This window comes from Lepidochelys olivacea (assembly GCF_965140295.1).
Source record: "Lepidochelys olivacea isolate rLepOli2 genome assembly, chromosome: 7".
In the NCBI taxonomy this organism is placed as follows: Eukaryota; Metazoa; Chordata; order Testudines; family Cheloniidae; genus Lepidochelys; species Lepidochelys olivacea.
In genome coordinates, this window is record NC_140417.1 from 121,010,685 (window position 1) to 121,029,136 (window position 18,452).

General features: G+C 45.2%; 1 protein-coding gene across 4 annotated transcripts in view; it reads left to right on the top strand.

The window, feature by feature from the left end:
• SH3PXD2A (SH3 and PX domains 2A) overlaps nucleotides 1-18,452 on the top strand; it is a 383,399-nt gene that overhangs the window by 100,467 nt on the left and 264,480 nt on the right. For all 4 annotated transcript variants that reach the window (XM_084634157.1, XM_084634156.1, XM_084634159.1 and 1 more), the window contains one exon: nucleotides 13,298-13,373. In XM_084634157.1, coding sequence (XP_084490283.1) covers nucleotides 13,298-13,373 — 76 coding nt within the window. The remainder of the gene's footprint in view (nucleotides 1-13,297; nucleotides 13,374-18,452) is intronic.

The window sequence follows — 18,452 nt, forward strand, 5'->3', positions numbered from 1 at the left end:
TGGGTTTGATTCGCCACCATGTGAAACCAGTTTTACTATGGGGTGACCTCATTGGCTTTAGAGGAGTTGTTCCATCGTAAAACTTCAGTGCAGTTTAGTGTAGCCCCTTTGTGAGATGCTACCTTACCTAGGTACTTGTTTTAAACCGCTCACCTGAACAGTCTGACGTTAGGAAAAGACCTTGGACAAAAACAAACCCAAAAATCAGGCTAAATTGAATGTTTGGAGCATAATTTATCATCATGGCAAATATGTTATTAAACACCTCCACCCTGTTCATAAGACACACCTTGTGGCCCCTGACTTCCAGCTGCAAGCGGTCTCTTCAGTGTTCCCACAGATTTTCCAAGGGCCAAGTCCAAAGCTTGTTGGAGGCAGTGAACTCCCATTGACCTCAGTGGGCTTCCTTTGCATCACGCCCCATAGGGAGGAATATGGCCAGGGATGGAAATCAAAGCAGCTTCTCTGTAAAATGAGCCTCTGCTCGGTTAGGGTTTTGGAAACTTCTTGTCTCTCTTTCAATTGTAAGTTCTTTGAGGCAGGGACTGTTTTGTTTTCTGTGTTTGTACAGCACCCAGCCCAATGGGGCCTTGTTTGCAATTGAGGGCTTTGGGTGCTACGCGAACAAATTATTTATTAACAGAAACAATAATACTAATCCTGAGGCTCAGCGGTGTTATGCTCATGTTTTAATAGGTTAGTTAAAAAGTTAGGAATTTTAAAAATATGCAGGGTCAAATTTTCTAAAGTACCTAGGCACCTAAAACCTACTGACTTTCAATGAGATTTAGGCTCTAAAGTGCTGAAGCCACTTCATGAGGGCTTTGAGCCCCAATCCTGCTTCCACTGATGTCCAGAGGAGTTTTATTGTTTACTTACAGTGGAGCATCATCCGTCCCTTAGTGCTTGTTTTCAGGGTCAATGGTTACCGTTCAAATCCTATGATCATCATGGGAATAAAGAGTTGCAAACCATTTCCCAATAGATATTAGATTAGATTCATCATAGGATTTGATTAAGTTGGCCATCTTGGACGGGGGGTTGTTAGTCTCTTTATTATAGAAGATTCAAAACTCCAGAGCAGAGAGGAAGGAGATGGCTGTTGGACCAGCATAAGGAAGCTTACTGTAATGCTTTTCTCCATACTCCCATCTGTAAGCTGCATTTTCCATGCTGTACTTTTGTACCTTGCAGTGCCATCTGAATCTTCCTAGTGAAGGCAGGTAGCTGAAGAACTGCAAGAAACTAACATCTGCTGTTTCCAGGCACTACCTGCCTGGGAGATTAAAAATATATCTGTTTCCACTGCTATCAATTGAGCCCTTTTCAATTCACTTGAATTTGTTTATGAACTATACACAAGGCATAATGGGAAGGTGACCAGTCTTAAGCAAAGGCCTATCCTTGGACGAGCTGGGCCAAATTTTGCTGTCATGGTGGTGTAAATGCAAAGTAACTGGATTGAAATCTGTGGAGTTGGTCTGGATTTACAAGGGTGTAATGAGAGCAAAGTTTGCACGTTAGGTCAAATTATGCAGTGCCATAAATGGAGGTGTAAGTTACCCATTAGGTGCAAATTGGTCACAGGGTAGTAACTCTGTGTAACTCTGTTCCAGTATGACGTTGACTGGACGAACAAGGAGGCACGATTCCACAAGGGGTAAAACCAATGTAAATGCTATTGACTTCAGTAGAGCTACCCCAATTTACCGTAGCGTGCGCGAGAAAAAGATCAAAGCCCGGTGATTGTAACTTGAACTGATTTGACATGGCGTACGTCCAGATCCAACCCTACCACAAGCTGGTGTGACTTCCACCGAAGTCAATGGGAGTTGTGCCCTGTTCATCAGTTGGGTACCCCTGGAGAGTAGGGGATGGTACGAATGTAGCGTTGTGTGTGTGTGTGTGTGTAATGAACTCCTTTATCTTACACCCTCCCAGTAGTTGCTTTTCCTCCTACATCTCATACTGCTTCTGCCTTCTTGATGTGTGGGTTACGCTCAGTTGTCTCGCACTGAATGACAAATTGGTGGAAGTTATAGGTAAGGCTACGATTTTGGCACGGGTATTTTTATTAAAAGTCACTGACAGGACACGGGCAATAAACTATAAATCATGGATTCATTGAAACTGGAGCCCCGGCGCCGTGGGGCTCAAGCTGGAGCCCCACTGCCCGGGGCTGAACTATTGGAATTTTCAGGAAGTCACAGAGGTCTCGTAAAATCATGGACTCCGTGACCTCCACGAGTGACTCGTAGCCTTAGTTATCATCTTTTGCTAGTTGCACCCATTTTAACAGTCGCCTATGTATGAATGTTTTATTTACAGCCTGGTTTATGTCACAGCTGCATTTGTGCTGGCAATTTCCCATTTACGCCAACTTCCATTTGGCCCCATGTAAGAGACCCTAGGCCCATCTCTTTCTACCTTTAAGCCTTATACTCTAGAAATAGTGACAGGAATCCAGTTCATCTTTAAAAGAGCCTGGAAAGGGATGGTCCAGTGGTTAGGATTCTAGCCTGGGACTTGGTATAGCTGAGTTCATTCCTAGCTTCACCACAGATGTCCTGCCTGATCTTGGGCAAGTCACTTAGTCTCTCTGTACCTCACCTGAAAAACAGGGATAGCAGCAATTCCCTACCTGACAAGTGTGAGGATAAAAGTCGTCAAAGATTGTGAGGCGCTCAAATGTTATAATAATGAGGGCCTTTGATGGAAAAAGCATGAAATAGTTTTTGCCCAAACTGTAATTATTGTGAATGTTTAGGTCACACAGGCTCACTGTGTGCCGGGGATGCTAAGCTACATGTGACATTCATTAGCTTCTTGGTGAAAGTACAGTGCTTCCATCCTGCGAAGTGATTCTCAGATGGACCAAGTGCATCCTTCATATTTAACCAGCATCTCCAAATGTCTTACAAGCTGGTTGAGCCTAAGTGCTGCAGTTGCTTCCTAGAATTTAAGAAAAATTATCATTTCTTTATGAAAGATGAAAAATAATTTTAGCTGGGAAATGGGCCTTCTTAGTGGGCTCTTTTTTGATGGATTATGGAGGGGGAAAAGACCCAACCATTTCACTTTGATGCTGTATAGCTTGTAAGAGTTCCAAGATTTCTGTGGAAAATTTTCAGACCTAAAAATCCCTTTGGGGATTACCCCATCCTTTACGTGGCTGTTCTTTTTATTTTACATGGATTTCCCTGCTTTTGTTTGACTGTTTCTCACGAATCACACTATATTTAATTCAGAACATATCCTAATACTGTAATCTTTGGTCATGTCACCTGGAAACCCTGAAGGTTTTTGCTTAAGATTTTTTTTTTTAAAGGGAAACCAGTTGCTTCTGCGTCTCAGGGATTCTTGCTGATCTTACACCCTCGGATGATATTAGCCTTTATGCAGTAACAGGAGTGTCATATATAAGACACGGGGAGTAATTGTCCTGCTCTGCTTGGCACTGGTGTGGCCTCCCCTGGAGTAGTGTGTTCAATACTGGGCACCCCATTTTAGAGTGATGGGAACAAACTGGAGAGAGTTCAGAGGAGAGCAAAAAATGATCTACGGTTTAGAAAACCTGACCTATGAGGGAAGGTTAAAAAACAAACAAACTGGATATGTTTCTTCTTGAGAAAAGAAGACTGAGGGAGGGGACCTGATAACCATCTTCAAATTTGTAAAGGGCTGTTACAAAGAGGATGGTGATCAATTGTTCTCCATGTCCACTGCCGTTAAGACAAGAAGTAATGGGCTTGATCTGCAACAAGGGAGATTTAGAAAGTTTTTCCTAATATCTAACCTAACTTTAAGGATAGTTAAACTCTGGAATAGGCTTCTGAAGGAGGTTCTGGAATCCCCGTCATTGGAGGTTTCTAAAAACAGAGTCCTGATGTCCCTTGTTTTCTTGATGCCTTCAGTAGAGTTGGAGGTAAAATGATATTGCCTCAGCTGAATGCACAAAACCCGTTTGCACCCCCCGTGGAAATGAAAATACAGTGTACAGTAAATCGTGGCGTGCCAGAAATCTGCTCCTTTCAATCTAGTGGCCACGGTTTTAATTTCTTAAACTGGTTATTTTTCATGCCTAATCTGAAAAAGCATCTGCAATGTGACTGTGACTCTGCATTGCTTTGCAACAGGCTCGAATCATGTCTGCATTGCTTCGCACTGGTGGCTCTTTTATAATTTGCTGAAAAGGAGCTGCTGATTTGTAAGTTGTAAGCTGATTTGAAAAAGTCACTTAGTGTTGGTAGGCATTAAAACTGTGTGGTACCATAGCCTCTGGGTAGCCTTTATGTTATCTGAAGTGTAAGTAAAGCTGCATCCATTCCAGACGTAAAGAAACCAGCAAGAAGACAGGTGCTATAATAAGAGATCACCTGGGTGTCCTAATTTGCTGGCCATAAACTGCATGGAAAAGATCATTCTTTTTGGGGGGAGGGTCAGTGCTAGAACAAAAGAACTAATTGCTGGACAGGATGTTGTAGAGAGAATCTGCAGCGTCAGAACTACTGAATGTGGGGTAACCATCCCAGCGGATTAGCTTCAAAGACTTCGATTTGGCCCCGAATTTCCCAAACCCAAGACCAAATGAAATTGTAATGATTTTTTTTTTAACAGACTATTTTTAATTTAAAAAATTCCCTTTTTAAAATGGGTTAAATTTTTAAGTGGGTTAAATTCTGCATTAATTTAGAATTTGCATCGCCTGCAATCCCATGATGGGATGGGTTATAGGTCAGTGCAGAATTAGGCTCAATGTTTGCAATCCCACACATTGCAGCATTGATCAATGTAATACACTAGCTTCAGGCTTGATCCATGCTACCACCAGCTACGTGGCTATTTTTAGTGGGCTGCTCAAGAGCCAATGAGCCAGCTCCAGTATCACCAAAAATAAGCATTCAAAAATTGAGTCAGGCCCCCTGAAATCCTGAGATTTGGTTAAAGATCGTGAGAATTTTAAAAAATCATAAAAGTTGAGTTATTTTTATTAGCCTCCTGGTTTATGAACCTTTTGGGGTGCACCTGGGTCATGTTTCCCAGCTTTTTTCTGCAACCATGAGGGCTAGAAACTTTTTCTTTTTTAAAAGAAAGCTCAGATTCTCACACAGTCACTTGCCTCCAGGATCTGGGGCTTTAAGGAAAAACACCCAATAGCAGGATAACACGTGCAACTCTTATCCGCCGTACCACCCATGCAAATTGGTTGTCTTCATTCTGGTTGCACAAGTGTAGCAAGGACTAAAATGTATCCACATGCATGTATTGGTCCAGATTATGAACCCCTGACTCACACTGGCTAGTAATTACGCACATGAGTAATGCCATTGATTTTAATGGGATTATTTTTATGAGTTTCTGCTTGCCAGTGTGAATCGCAGGTTCATAATCTGGACCACAATGTTCGTAGGCTGTCCTTCTAAATACCGTTTAGCCAGCTGCAAGGCTGAGATTGCTCAGTGTAAACCACAATGCTGATGAGCAGTGCTTGTATAGGAAGTCCATCTGGGCACTCAAAATAAGTCGGAGAGGTGAAGCCTGGAGTGGGTGGTTTTGGTGGTGAATTATTTGTGGCCCTACATCTGTTATATCAAAAGGCAGAAGTTGCTTGTGTTTGTTCAGCATGATTCCATGTGCTCATTTCCCATTTTCCACATACACTCCCTGTTTCCAAACGGATCCCCCACCCAGATGTCACGCTCACAGACTTCTCTTTGCATGTCTTATTGGTCATAGCTGGAGGTGCAGCAGTGGGATCATAATCAGTGCTCTAGGTGCAGACCCAGTCATTGCTAATGCTAATCAAATGATGTGACTATGAGCTACTCCAGCCTAGGACACCTCACTGATTGATTCCTGATCGTTTTCCAAAAAATACAGCTCAGACTCACCTGTTCCATGCTGTCTACAAGTGGTTACAGACTTAATGCCAACCTTTTGTCTCTTCCAGTCTCCACTCTCCTCTTTCTCTCACCCTGTGTCCTTATGACATTGTCTTTGCTCCCACTAATGTACTTTCTGACACAGTGTGACTTGTTGCAAAATTAAATTGCATTAACGAGAACAAGAGGACATTTGTGAAGCTCACCCATTTTGAAGGAAAATAGCAATGTGTATTGTTCAAGGGAGAGACTCCAGGTGAAGTATTTTTGCATCTGCCATGTTTAAATATGTAAGAATAATAATTTCCTATAGTATGAGAACACTTGCTATGGGCCTAGTAATTCTCAACTTCAAAACTCTCTGCAGACATTTAATTAAGCCACAACCCCCCTTGAAAGCTAGAGAATCAAGCACTACTATCCCCATTCTACAGATGGCGAACCTGAGAAACAGAGGGATTTATTTGTTTATGGACACTAATTAGTTCAGGGGCAGCGTGCTCTGACTGGAACTAGAAGTTCCTGGCTTGCAGCCCTGAGCTCAGTGTATTAGAATCTATCCTTTGTTTCTTTGTATAGTTCCATATTTGGTTTCATTTTTGTTAGAGATGGGCCGAGCTGCCAAGTTCTTCTTTGAGTGATGGTACCTATTGTATTCCACTGAGGGTTTACACATGCGTTCCTTGTGTCAGGAGCCAGAGAATTTGAAATTAGTAGTGTCCGTTGGTCTGTGTGCTCGCCCTTGCTTCGCCTTATGGTTTCATCTGAGGCGATAAAGGATGGGGCAGACTGAGCTCGCCTCCAACTCCTCCTCATTACCACATGGTCCAAGTCACAGCTACTCTCCTCTCTGAAGCACTGTGCGGGGTGGGGGGAGAGGTTTAGAATTGTACATAGTTAGTTTTTTCTTGTCTTTTACAGGTATTTTTTACATAGTTTAGCTTCACTAGTAGTTTTTAGAAGAATTAAGACTTTGGGGGACTTTGTTTTCTGACTACTCCCCCTCAAATACCCACGCGTAGTACTGGACTATGCAGAGGACGCCAAGGTTCAAGATCTGCGCGTCCTGCCCACAGTCCTTCTTGATCAGCAATGAGTGCCAACCCTGCCTGTACTACTTGGGAGAAGCCCATGTTTCATCCAGGACAGATCTGACAGGTGCTGTGGAGGGCCCCATAGAATGGGATACCAGTGGCTTCCCTGCTGGGGAAGAGGACAGTGATGCCAAGAAGCTTGTGGTCCCTTAGGGTACCCATAGCGGCAGTAGGGAATGGGTGGTCCTGTCCTTGTGCTCAATCGGAATCCGCCAAAGAGAGAAACTCAGTTCCTGGCTACAGTGGCAGTACCGTGGAACTGGTGGAACCGTATGACCACAGGGGGATGAGGTGAAACGTGATTCGCCTGAGGTAAGTCCTGCGTTGGAGATGGTACCTCGTCAGGCGTAGAGGAAAGCGTGGAGATCTTAGTTCCCCTAGGGCGGAGAGTTCATGTGGCTTAGGTGCTGTCGCCCGTCTCCCTGCTGTTAAGTGGTATGCACTCCATAGCCGGAACCGGAGCAGAGGCCTGTTCTGGAACCGGTGGTTTCCTTGCCTTAAGGGAAGCCGACATTAAGGGCGTGCGTGACTCAGTACCCACTACTGGCAGATCTGCCGTTCTGCGTGGGTTCTTCTCCTATCTGTGCGTCTTGGAATGCTCTGTCTCCCCGTGGCTGGAATTCGTGGAAGGGGCATCATCCTTCTTCAGTTTGGAGGTAGACTTGCTGCTATGCCGACGTGCATGCTGCTTTGTTTCCCTAGTAGGCCCCAGCACAGGTCAGTAGTGGCTGTGCTGGCAGAGCCGGGCGTGATCTCTGAAGCCGGAGGCACACTCCTGGCTGTCTCAGGCCGATGTACGGGGGGGTTTCCCTGGTCTGGATCCGACTGCGGCCTCATGGAAACCTCCAGGAGATGCTTCTTAAGTCAGAGAGCCCAGCCTTCTCCTGTCCTGTTTGGGAAGGTGTGACAGGGAATACCCGTCCCATGCTGGGCTGGAAGGGGTTAATCCCATACTATGGACTGAGGAAGTCCCTGGACTACTTAGGGGCCTCCATTGACACAGTCTTAGCATGGGAATACCTACTTTAGGGACAGGTTCCAGACTCTGCAGGAACTCATCACCTGAGTAGCCAACAGTCCTCCTCCTCTGGTAAGGACTTGCCTATCCCTGCTTCGCCACATCGTGGCCTGCACGTATCTCACCGCCTTCGCTCTTTACAGATATGGCTCCAGAGAGTCAATTCACCCATGCGACATACCATGGACCTTCTGCTGACAATCCCTTTGCAGTGCTCTCCTTCCTCCAGTGGTGGATGGACCTGAGGCAAGTGTGTGCCAGGATACCTTTCCTCCCATCCTCCCCGGACAGAACGATCATCACGGACATATCGCTTGCCAGATGGGGTGCCCATGTGACCAAGCACATGATGCAAGGGACTTGGACTCCTCGAGAATCCAGAATGCACATCAACATTCTAGAGCTTCAGACGGTATGGAGAGTGTTGAGTATTTCTCCCATCCATTCTCTCCCAACATGTTTTCATCATGTCCAACAACATCACCACCATTTATTACATCAACAAACAAAGGGTCACAAGGTCGACTGCGCTCTGTGAGGAAGTAGTCCATCTGTAGGACTGGTGCATTGTCCACAAGATCCTGTTGTCGGCAGCCTATCTTCTGGGGATTCAGAATGTGATTGCAGACTCTCTCAGCAGGAAATTCATGGCCGATCATGCATGGGAACTTCACGACACCGTAGTCAATGATATTTTCAGTCAATGGGGGACTCTGACCAGGAATCTCTTTTGCCTCTCATGTCAACAACAAATAAAGTACATACTGCTCAAGGAGGAGTATCGGGATCCACTCTCAAGGTGATGCCGTCATCCTCCACTGATCGGACCAGATCAGCTACACCTTCCCCCCCTTCCTCTCCTTCCATGAGTCCCCCACAGGATCAGATGGGAGAGAGTCATCGTCATCCTGATAGTCCTGTTTTGGCCCCTCCAATTTTAGTTTCCTAACCTCCGCATGTTTGCCTGTTCATCCGATTGCCCTTCCCTCTTTCTCGGGGCTGCTCACACAACACAACAGCAGAATCAGACATCCCAACCCACAGATGCTTCACCTCAGAGCTTAGTATTTGGATGGGCATCTTCTCTAGAAAGGGAATGTTCATCGGCAGTACAGGACATGCTTTCGAGTAGCAGGAAAGAGTCCATGAGGTGTTCCTATTAGGCCAAGTGGAAATGCTTTGCCTCCTGGGCACAGTAGAAGGGGTTTGCCCCTGAGGAAGTGGACATTCCCCTTCTTTTGGACTATCTCCTGTCCATAAAGACAAGGCATCCCCAGCCCATGGAAGGGCGCTACATATTTACACATCGATTAACTACTAGGTTTTGGAAAGGTCTCCTCAGGACTTTTGCTCCCCAATGGGATGCCCCTAACAACCTATTGCTCCCCAATGGGATGTCAATCTCGTTCTCTCGGCATTAACAAAAGTGCACTTTGAGCCACTGGCTTCATGCTCACTGTTCCTCCTTTCCATGAAGATCGCCTTCCTAATGGCTATTACTTCTGCGAGTAGAGTAGGTTAACTGTGGGCCATTATGGTGGACCTCCCCTTCACTACGTTCCAGAAGGACAAAGTCTCCCTGCATCTTCATCCCAAGTTTCTATCAAAGGTTGTATCCCGCTTTCATCTCAACCAACCCATACTCTTACTTGCTTTCTTTCCGAAGCCGCATGCCTCAGCGGAAGAGTGGTGCTTTCACTCCCTTGATGTCTGCAGGGCCTTGCACAGGAGAAGACCAACCAGGAAGTCCCCTTGATTGTTTATCTTATAACTGAGAGGGTTAAGGAGTAGGCAATCTCCACACAAAGGATTTCCTAGTGGATTTCAGGGTGCATGACACTCTTCTATCGCTGGTCAGGGCTGCCTCCATTCCTTGGAGTGAGAGCCCATTCCACAAGAGCACATGCATCCACTACGGCCACACTTCACAATGTACTGCTTCCGGGCACATGTAGGGCAGCCAAGTAGAGTTCGGTACATGCCTTTGCTGCACGTTACGCCTTGGTGCAGGATGTTGCGCTGGATGCTTTGTTTCTTCATTCAACCATTCCATACTCTTCCTTGCACCCTCCTCTGAATTGTTAATAACCCTCAGCGGAATATAATAGGGACCATCACTTGAAGAAGTGGTTACTTATGTGTAACTGGAGGTTTTTGGAGATGTGTGTAGTCCTGCCTTCCTTAGCCTCTGCTGCAGATCTGTTCGTTTTGCAGTGGAGAAGTCACTGAAAGCGTGGTCGGTCCGCCCCATCCTTTATTGCCTGGGACAAAACCATGGGGCGAAGCAAGGGCACATGCATGGACCAATGGATACTACTACTTTCAAATTCTCCAGCTCTGGATGCATGGTGCACATGCGTAAACTCTCAGTGGCATACAGATAGGGACCACACATCTCGAAGAACCTCCTGTTACAGGTGAGTAATCTCCTTTTTTATAATGTCCTGAATGAGTTTCCAGCAGTGCAGTGATCATAAATGCTCTCTTAGTTTCTACCATTGCATTGTTGGTTTCCCACCATCTCATTAATCTTTAGCAGCACAGAAGCCTTACCATGTGTGCTTCCTCATGCGTGAATGAGAGCAATGGGTTGACCATTAGTTACTTCTCTTTTCCCTTCAAGTGGCTGGGGTATGTTTGCAACACGCACCAAAAGCGCAGAGCCCCCAGCAGCCGACTGCCATACTTGTGTGTAAATCCGTCCCTGTCCAGTCACATCTTTGTTAGAAAGAGCTCTCCTGGCGGAAGCAAGAGTTTGGGAGGAAAATGTTGATGAGGAAAGTTTAGCCAGACTCTCCAGCTATTTTGCTGATATCTGCCCTTTAGATAAACAGCGCTAAATTATACACTTTGTGACCCTCTTGATGTGGTTAAAAAGGCCTGCATTAGCCAAGCTTATTTAACTCCAAGAATAACCCCGGGAATTTGTATCAGCTCCAGCTTGAGTCAGTCACTCTGGAGTAAAATGAGAATAATCTTCCTGGTTAAAAGTGTAGTGACAGCAAAACTGTAAGTTATACAGTGGCTTTTCCTGCTGCCTTCCCCCTTCCCCCCAAAAAACGAAACTTCTACTCATGTCCAACCCCAGGCACCCTGACTTCTACCTAAGAGAAAACAAAATTTTCAACAAAAAAAATCCTTTTCCATTGGTAGAAAAGCAAGTTTTCTAACAATCCCTAAAGCCACAAACTATTTATTCACAAGGTTGGCTCCCTTGGGGAAATGTAGGATCTTTTATTTTTTTTCTCCTGCACAGATGTTCCTTCTACTCTTGCTGTGCCATGTGCTTAGAATGCTGAAGATGTTCTGTGAAGTAGAAGAAGAGAGGGGATCTGTGTTTAAAAAAAACAAAAAAAAACTTTTTTTTTTTTGCTGTGTTTGCAAAGCTTTTGGGATTTTTTAAAAAAGGAAATCTGTTCAGGTTGCAAATGGTACTGGCTCCCACACCCTAGCTGGTTGGAAATGTATCCTTTTTATATCTAAGTGCAAATTAGATCCCCTGAGTCTAGCTGTCACTGCCACTATAAATATTTGTGTTGATCTGTATGATAGTATTCAGAGTAACAGCCATGTTAGTCTGTATTTTCATGGTTTGTGTGTATGAAAACGTCTTCTGTACTTTCCACAGTATGCATCCGATGAAGTGAGCTGTAGCTCACGAAAGCTTATGCTCAAATATATTGGTTAGTCTCTAAGGTGCCACAAATACTCCTTTTCTTTTTGTATGATAGTAGATTCAGCTCGGGTGAAATGAGAGAGTCATACAAGATTTGCAAGGTATTTCCCCTAGCCCAAGCTTTTAGGGGGGTTGTGTTGAATGGGGGACCCAATGGGGGTTTCTTTGTGAGCCCCAAATCTGGGAGAAGATTGAAAAGACGATAGCTTAGTGTATGTATTCTGACATCATCACAGTCTGAGTTAAAGTTGAGGACGCACCAGATGGTAGGCATGGGACTTTCAGAAAATTTAATGCAACCTTCCTCCTTTGTCAGATCTCGTGTAGTCCTGGATTGGGTCTAGGTTAGTCAGTGTGGAAGACTGTTCCTGGGGGTTCTCCATGGAACAGTGAAGTGCTGCAAGGACTGTTGCTTGGTGCTCTCCCCTCGGAGTCAGTCATGAACCCAATCCCCATCATTAAAATGGATGTATATTACCTGGAGACCACAGGTCCCAGCATTTATAGCTTTATCTCAATCTGAGTGGAAAGCCACTGGAAAGCTGCAGCGCTGCAACGTGTAGTCTCTACGGCTGTGCTTTTATAGTGAAGGTGGCGGGAGGTGACTGCAATCTGCTCCATATGGTGCAGATTTAGTGCCTTCAAGTGCTTTGGCTCAGGGACTGTTTGTACAGCACCGTGTACAATGGAGCCCTCGGTTGGTCCTCAGGCACTACTGTAATAAGCATGATTAATAATAACAACACGGATGAGTTGAGGATCTGCTGGTTTAATGTCTCAGTTTGCTGTAAATGCTCTCTATGGGTGAAATTAATCTCTGTTCAGAGCCAGTAGGTCATAAGTGAGACTTCAGGGGTCCACAGGCCATGTGCTCAGGGGTGAACGTCCCCCTGTGTGCATTTGCATCATATTTCCTTGTATACAGTCTGTGCTTGTCCCCCTTTGTAGTATCTTTTTGCCTGTGTCTGCGAGCAGGGCATTGCTGATTCTCTGCATTCACCTTCCCTACAGTTGTTTCTCTCCTGCTCTCTCACACGGGGGTGTTGTCACAGGGATTACAGTGAAGTGGAAGACATTTCCAGAAGGGCTGGAAACTCCTCTGCCCAGTGTATCCATCCCTGGGAAAGCAGGAGTGCTCTGTCAAGGGAACAAACCCAGTGGGAATAGTTCTGCCAACAAGAAGACAGATTCAGTTTTTTATTAAAGTAACCTCTGCGCTTATTTCTGAGCAGCAGTTCTAACCAGGTGGGTGGTCTGTCCAAGAGGGCAGATGGAGCCTTCATCCTCACCAATCAGGGAGCCGAACGGGATTGGAGACAAGGCATTTGTTTTGTAGTGAAGGATGAATACCTAATTTTAGAACTGCAGAAAGGCCAGCTTCAGATATTTGCCTGGGCCCTGTCCCAATGTGCACACAGGAGCCTACCCTCCGTTTATGGGAGTGACTGTACTTTGATACAGTCTCACTCGGACACTGTCACTCATTCCAGCCATTTCTCTGATTTATCAAGCCTCTGTAAAACCACAGACGTGCCGAGAAATAATCCCTGCAGTTAGAGGAGACTGGGAGGAGGAAGGACAGAGTGGCCCTATGTACCCTCTAAATGTATTTCTGTTTCTGTTGCAGATGCAGCTTCTGGATAAATTCCCCATTGAAGGAGGTCAGAAAGACCCCAAGCAGAGGATCATCCCTTTTCTACCAGGTAATGCCTTGATGATGGACTTGAACAGGGCAATGTAAGGAGTCAGCAATCCATTCCTCGACCGCTGAGTCCAGGCTAGGATGTTGGCACACAGCTTATGGTGACACTAATGAATCACAGGCTGCGTTAGCCACGCTGAGAGTCAGCGTGAACCACAGCGTCTGTTTGTGTCCAGCAGCCTCAATAAAGAAAGCTCTTTATATTCATTACAGATGGCCTCTTTCCCATCACAAGCTGCTACAGGGAAGGGGATGCGTTGACTATCTGTAAATACTAGATAAGGGAATATTTTATGGAGGGAAAAGAGAATGAACATAACAAGTTTGTAATGATTTAAGAAAAAAATTATACTAGACATTACCAAGCATTTTCTAATAGTAAGGCCCACCGGACAATGTCACTGAAGTCCTATATTTAGAGATGTTCCAAGCAGACTAAGTAGATCTGAAAGTCCAGCTGTGCACTGGCCAACTCTGATCATCAAAGGTAATAAAGGGGAACTTAGTTGACAATTCTGGTGATGATACAGAATCCAGGATAGGATCCACCTCCCTCTCCCATAGTGGAATAGGCAGTGACTGCGGGTGAAGAAAGAAGAAAAAGCTTATATTAGCTGGTAAAGCAAACCAATGCTATCCGGAATAGGCACAGGGAGCTGAGTTCTTTGGTAAGAAGGCACCATTTTTAACCAGTACCTTTTCTGGCCCTTAAGGAATAAAATACAAGAAGTCTAAATCCCATATTCTTTCTTTCTGAAGGACTAGTCAGGGGCTATGGTGGTGTGAATGTGGGGAACACCGATTCTATGTGATGCGAGAGAGCCTGAACCAAGGAAAGCCATAGGGTGAGGATGGTTTACAGCACTAGGATCAGGGTGAATCCAGTGTGGTAAAGCGTATACAACATGCAGGGACACGGGCCAAGGGATGCTCTTGTGCACTCTGGCCCCCTGCCCAGGGCAGGTGGTGGGTCTGGGACTCCCCATAGTGGCCCAGGCTCCCTGGGCAGCTCTCGCCGCAGCCCAGCTCCGGCCTGGCTAGGGGGCAGGGCCTCAGGGGGAAGAGGAGGAGCAGGGGGCGGGACTCCTGCAGCTGTCCCATTTTTGCATTTTGAAAAGGTGGTCACCCTAGCGGGACTCTTAGTGAAGTTGAGAACTATTCTGCCTGAGTCTCAAGAACAGAATCTAGCTCATAGTTCATAAACTCTCTGGGCTAACGGACCTTATCTTTCTTTGTCTCATGTAGTCCTTAGTGCACCCTTGCTCCTTAACAAAGAAGAAATAATAATGGTTTCCACTCCCCACTAAGAGATGAAGGAAATGGACAAAAGGTTACGTGCATGAGAATTTGAGATACTGGCCAGTAAATATCCCTTTGCCCTGACACACTATCACTTCTACAGCTCAGTGAAAGAGTAAGGGGCATGAAGTGAGCTGTAGCTCACGAAAGCTTGTGCTCAAATAGATTTGTTAGTCTCTAAGGTACCACAAGTACTCCTTTTCTTTTTGTGGATACAGACTGACATGGCTGCTACTCTGAACCTCTCCTTAGCGTAATTTCACGTACTTTCATACAACCACTTCCAACCAAGGTCACAGGGGAACGATCAGGATGGCACCCAGAAGACAAGGTCCGGGCCACAGTTCGCTGTTGAAGCGCACATTCAAGACCAGCTTTCTATTGTTTGACTAGATGGCTTTGGCTGTCGGTCTGAAGTTTGGCTGGCTGCATTGAATTTCACAAAAGGGGCGGTTAGGCCATTAAAAGGTTAACTCTGCCTTTAGCTATAAAAATGGGATCCCATGTCTTCCCTGAGGGGTGATAAAGTGAAGTTAAATCAGGGTCGTAGTGGGAGGGTACGGCCCATCTAGGAACACATTGCAGGCACTGATGCAATTTGAGGCAGAGCAGCTGCTGCAGTTGGTTTTCAGGGCCTTGAAATAGCACAGTGCAAATGCATGTGCCGTGAACGCCGCCAGAGTCACAGCCTGACAGCACCCTCCACAGACCTTCTGAAAAGCTGCAGTGTGTTCAAGGAAGCATCGGCTTTCCTCGCGAAACAGATCTCTTTCCTACAGACCTTTTGCAGCCAGATGGAGGCGGTGTTGCTTTCTGGTTAGAGCACAGCGCTGCAGAGTCAGGGATCGGGGTTCTGTCCCCAGCTGTGCCACTGACTTGCTGGGAATGTCACATTATATCTCCAGGCTTCCAGTCCCCCAGCGGTAAAATGTGGTCAATCATGCTTACCTTCCCCTCCTACTGTGCTGTGGGATCTGCAGATGAAAAATGCTCTATACGGGAGAATTATTATTGTTCATGCACTGAGTTGGCACAGATGTTAACATCTGTCTCTGCTGGTGAATTGTTCATCCTGTAATTCAACAGGCATTGACCAATTTATTGTGCTTTGCCCTCAGAGAATTCTAGATAGGCACTTCACTGATTCCCAAAATTTGCCTCCATTCCGTGGTGGTGGTGGTGAGGTATTGACGGGTGACCCTTACAGAGGAGTAGAGACCACCCCATCCATCATACGACAGCATTAACCTTTCCACCCTTCAAGAACTCTAGGGTAGGGTATTGCTGTATTTCCCTAAGAGCGAAAAAAATAAGATCAGGAAAACAAACTCGTTCTGACTTGGTGTCCCATATGGAGATGCTGCCAGACTCGAAGATGCTTCTGCCGTAGTTTGTTAAACAAGGAGCTGCTATATCCGTTCTGCTTTTAATGTCAGTTCGCCCCCTCCTCCTTTTTTAGCTCCTGCTGATCTGTTCTTTGATTTACCAGTGCCGAAGCTTTGTAAGGGAACAAGCTGCTCTGAAGAGTGACTCCGCTAAATGTCAAACAACGTCAAACTCTGTTAAATAAACTAGCTGCTGTAATTAGAATACACATGGTATTTCTACAGCCAAAGCTGCTGGTTATTGAAACAAATACCTGGCTATAAACTGTCCTAATTAAAAAGCAGGCACGAGAGAGGCTTGTATTTAAAACCCGCTTTTACAAGGGCATCATGATTCCCTTTGCTTATTATGGGCCTGTTCATGTGTGGTGCAGAGTGCTTCTTTCTGCATGGTGTTGAGTGCCCTAAGCTCCTGTCTGTAGTTTGAGGGTCCTTGGCACGTCTCCAAATCAGGCCCTATAAGAAAGAATGGAGCACATGACAGCACAAATACTCCTGGATGTAAGTACCCAAAACTATGAATAATGTGGTTGTGCCTTCCTCCAATAACTATATGATTTCAGGTGCAAAGAATAAGGGGACCCCTTTTCTAGGTCACTGTCCAGTAGAAAAAGGCTTTGTAAGAGACTGACTCACTGGGTCACACCTAGCCATTTTATTACTAGTGACAGCAGAATACGCAGAGTAGATGATGATGATTAAGGCTGAAGTGGATGGGTAGATTGCATTTATGTGAATCACCTGCTGTAGCACCTGGGCTAGAATTAAGAAATATTCTTTAGTGGCTAGAACGTGGGAATGGGAGTCAGGGATCTTGGATTCCGTTTTCAGCTCTAGAAGGGAGAGTACTGTCCTCTAGTAGTCAGAGTGGGGGTATGTGTGAGTCTAGGCTCTATTCTGGGAGGTAGGGGGCTGGGAAGCAGGACTGCTGATGATTACTGCCTGCTGGTGTTATGGAATATTTTCTAGTGGCTAGAGCAGGGAATTAAGAGTCAGGGCTCCTGAGTTCTATTTACAGATTTGGGAAGGAGTTTTCTTTAGTGGTTAGAGGCAAAGACTGCAGGTCAGGACTCCTCATTACTGTGTTTTTCTTGCAGTACCATTATTGTTCTTCATCCATGTTCTCGCTTCTATTTGTTATCTCATCGTATCACGTCTAACATTAGTTTGGGGAAGGGACAGTAGTTATCTGCTTGTAGTTTGTGCTCGCCTGCATTTGAATACTGTAAAAAATAATAATACCAATAAATTCCTGACTCTGCCACTGACATGCTGTTTGATCTCAAGCAAGTCACATAATCACCTTGTGCCTCAGTTTACCCATCTGTGAAATGGGGATAAGAATTATTTATTTCAATTTACAGACAGAAAAAAACCCCTATTGCCACTCCAGTATAAAGACTGGGAGTGGTTGGGTCATTACAAAACCTAAACCTAATTTCCTCCATACTAATTTCCTCCTACTGTTACTCATACCTTCTTGTCAACTGTTTGAAATGGTTTCAGAGTAGCGGCCGTGTTAGTCTGTATTCGCAAAAAGAAAAGGAGGACTTGTGACATCACAAGTCCTCCTTTTCTTTTTGTTTGAAATGGGCCACCCTCATTACAACTACAAAAGTTATTTTTCCTCCCTTGGTATCCTACTGTTAACTGAATTATCTCGTTAGACTGACCTCGCACTTGGTAAGCCAACTTCCATCTTTTCATGTATTTATACCTGCTCCAGTATTTTCCACTCCATGCATCTGATGAAGTGGGTTCTAGCTCATGAAGGCTTATGCCCAAATACATTTGTTAGTCTCTAAAGTGCCACAAGTACTCCTTTTCTTTTTGCTGATACAGACTAACATGGCTGTTACTCTGAAACCTGTCTCCAGTCAGTTTGCTTGTCTGTTGTATTCCTCCACCCATCTCTTTGTCTGTACAGATTGTAATTAATCTTTGTTGTTCTGACAGCATCCTTTTGCTGTGGGTTTGGTTCCTGCCAGAGGAGGGTGATGGAATGGCTGCGAATTGTAGCTGGTTTGTTGAACTGCAGCTTTTCCATGCGATTTTCATTGTATAGCAGTGGTAGTGATTGGCCCTTCTGCACTAAATCCTACTGTTTTGGAGAAATTATATATTCACAAATTACTAGTTGCATTAGCCGCTGCTTAGATCAGTCAAAGTGCATGTAATGTAGTTATTTGGCTGTGCTGAGAGCCCTTTAATCCTAGGGCAATATGTAAAAGCATGCAATGTGTCTAAATTCTGTCAGCCTGGGAATGTCTGAATTGGGTTCGCTGGGAACTGGCTCACACTCACACTCACATACACACACACCCACACACTCTCTCTCTCTCTCTCTCTTACACTTTTCCTTTTACTGCACCAAACTCTCCAGGCAGGTGCTTTCC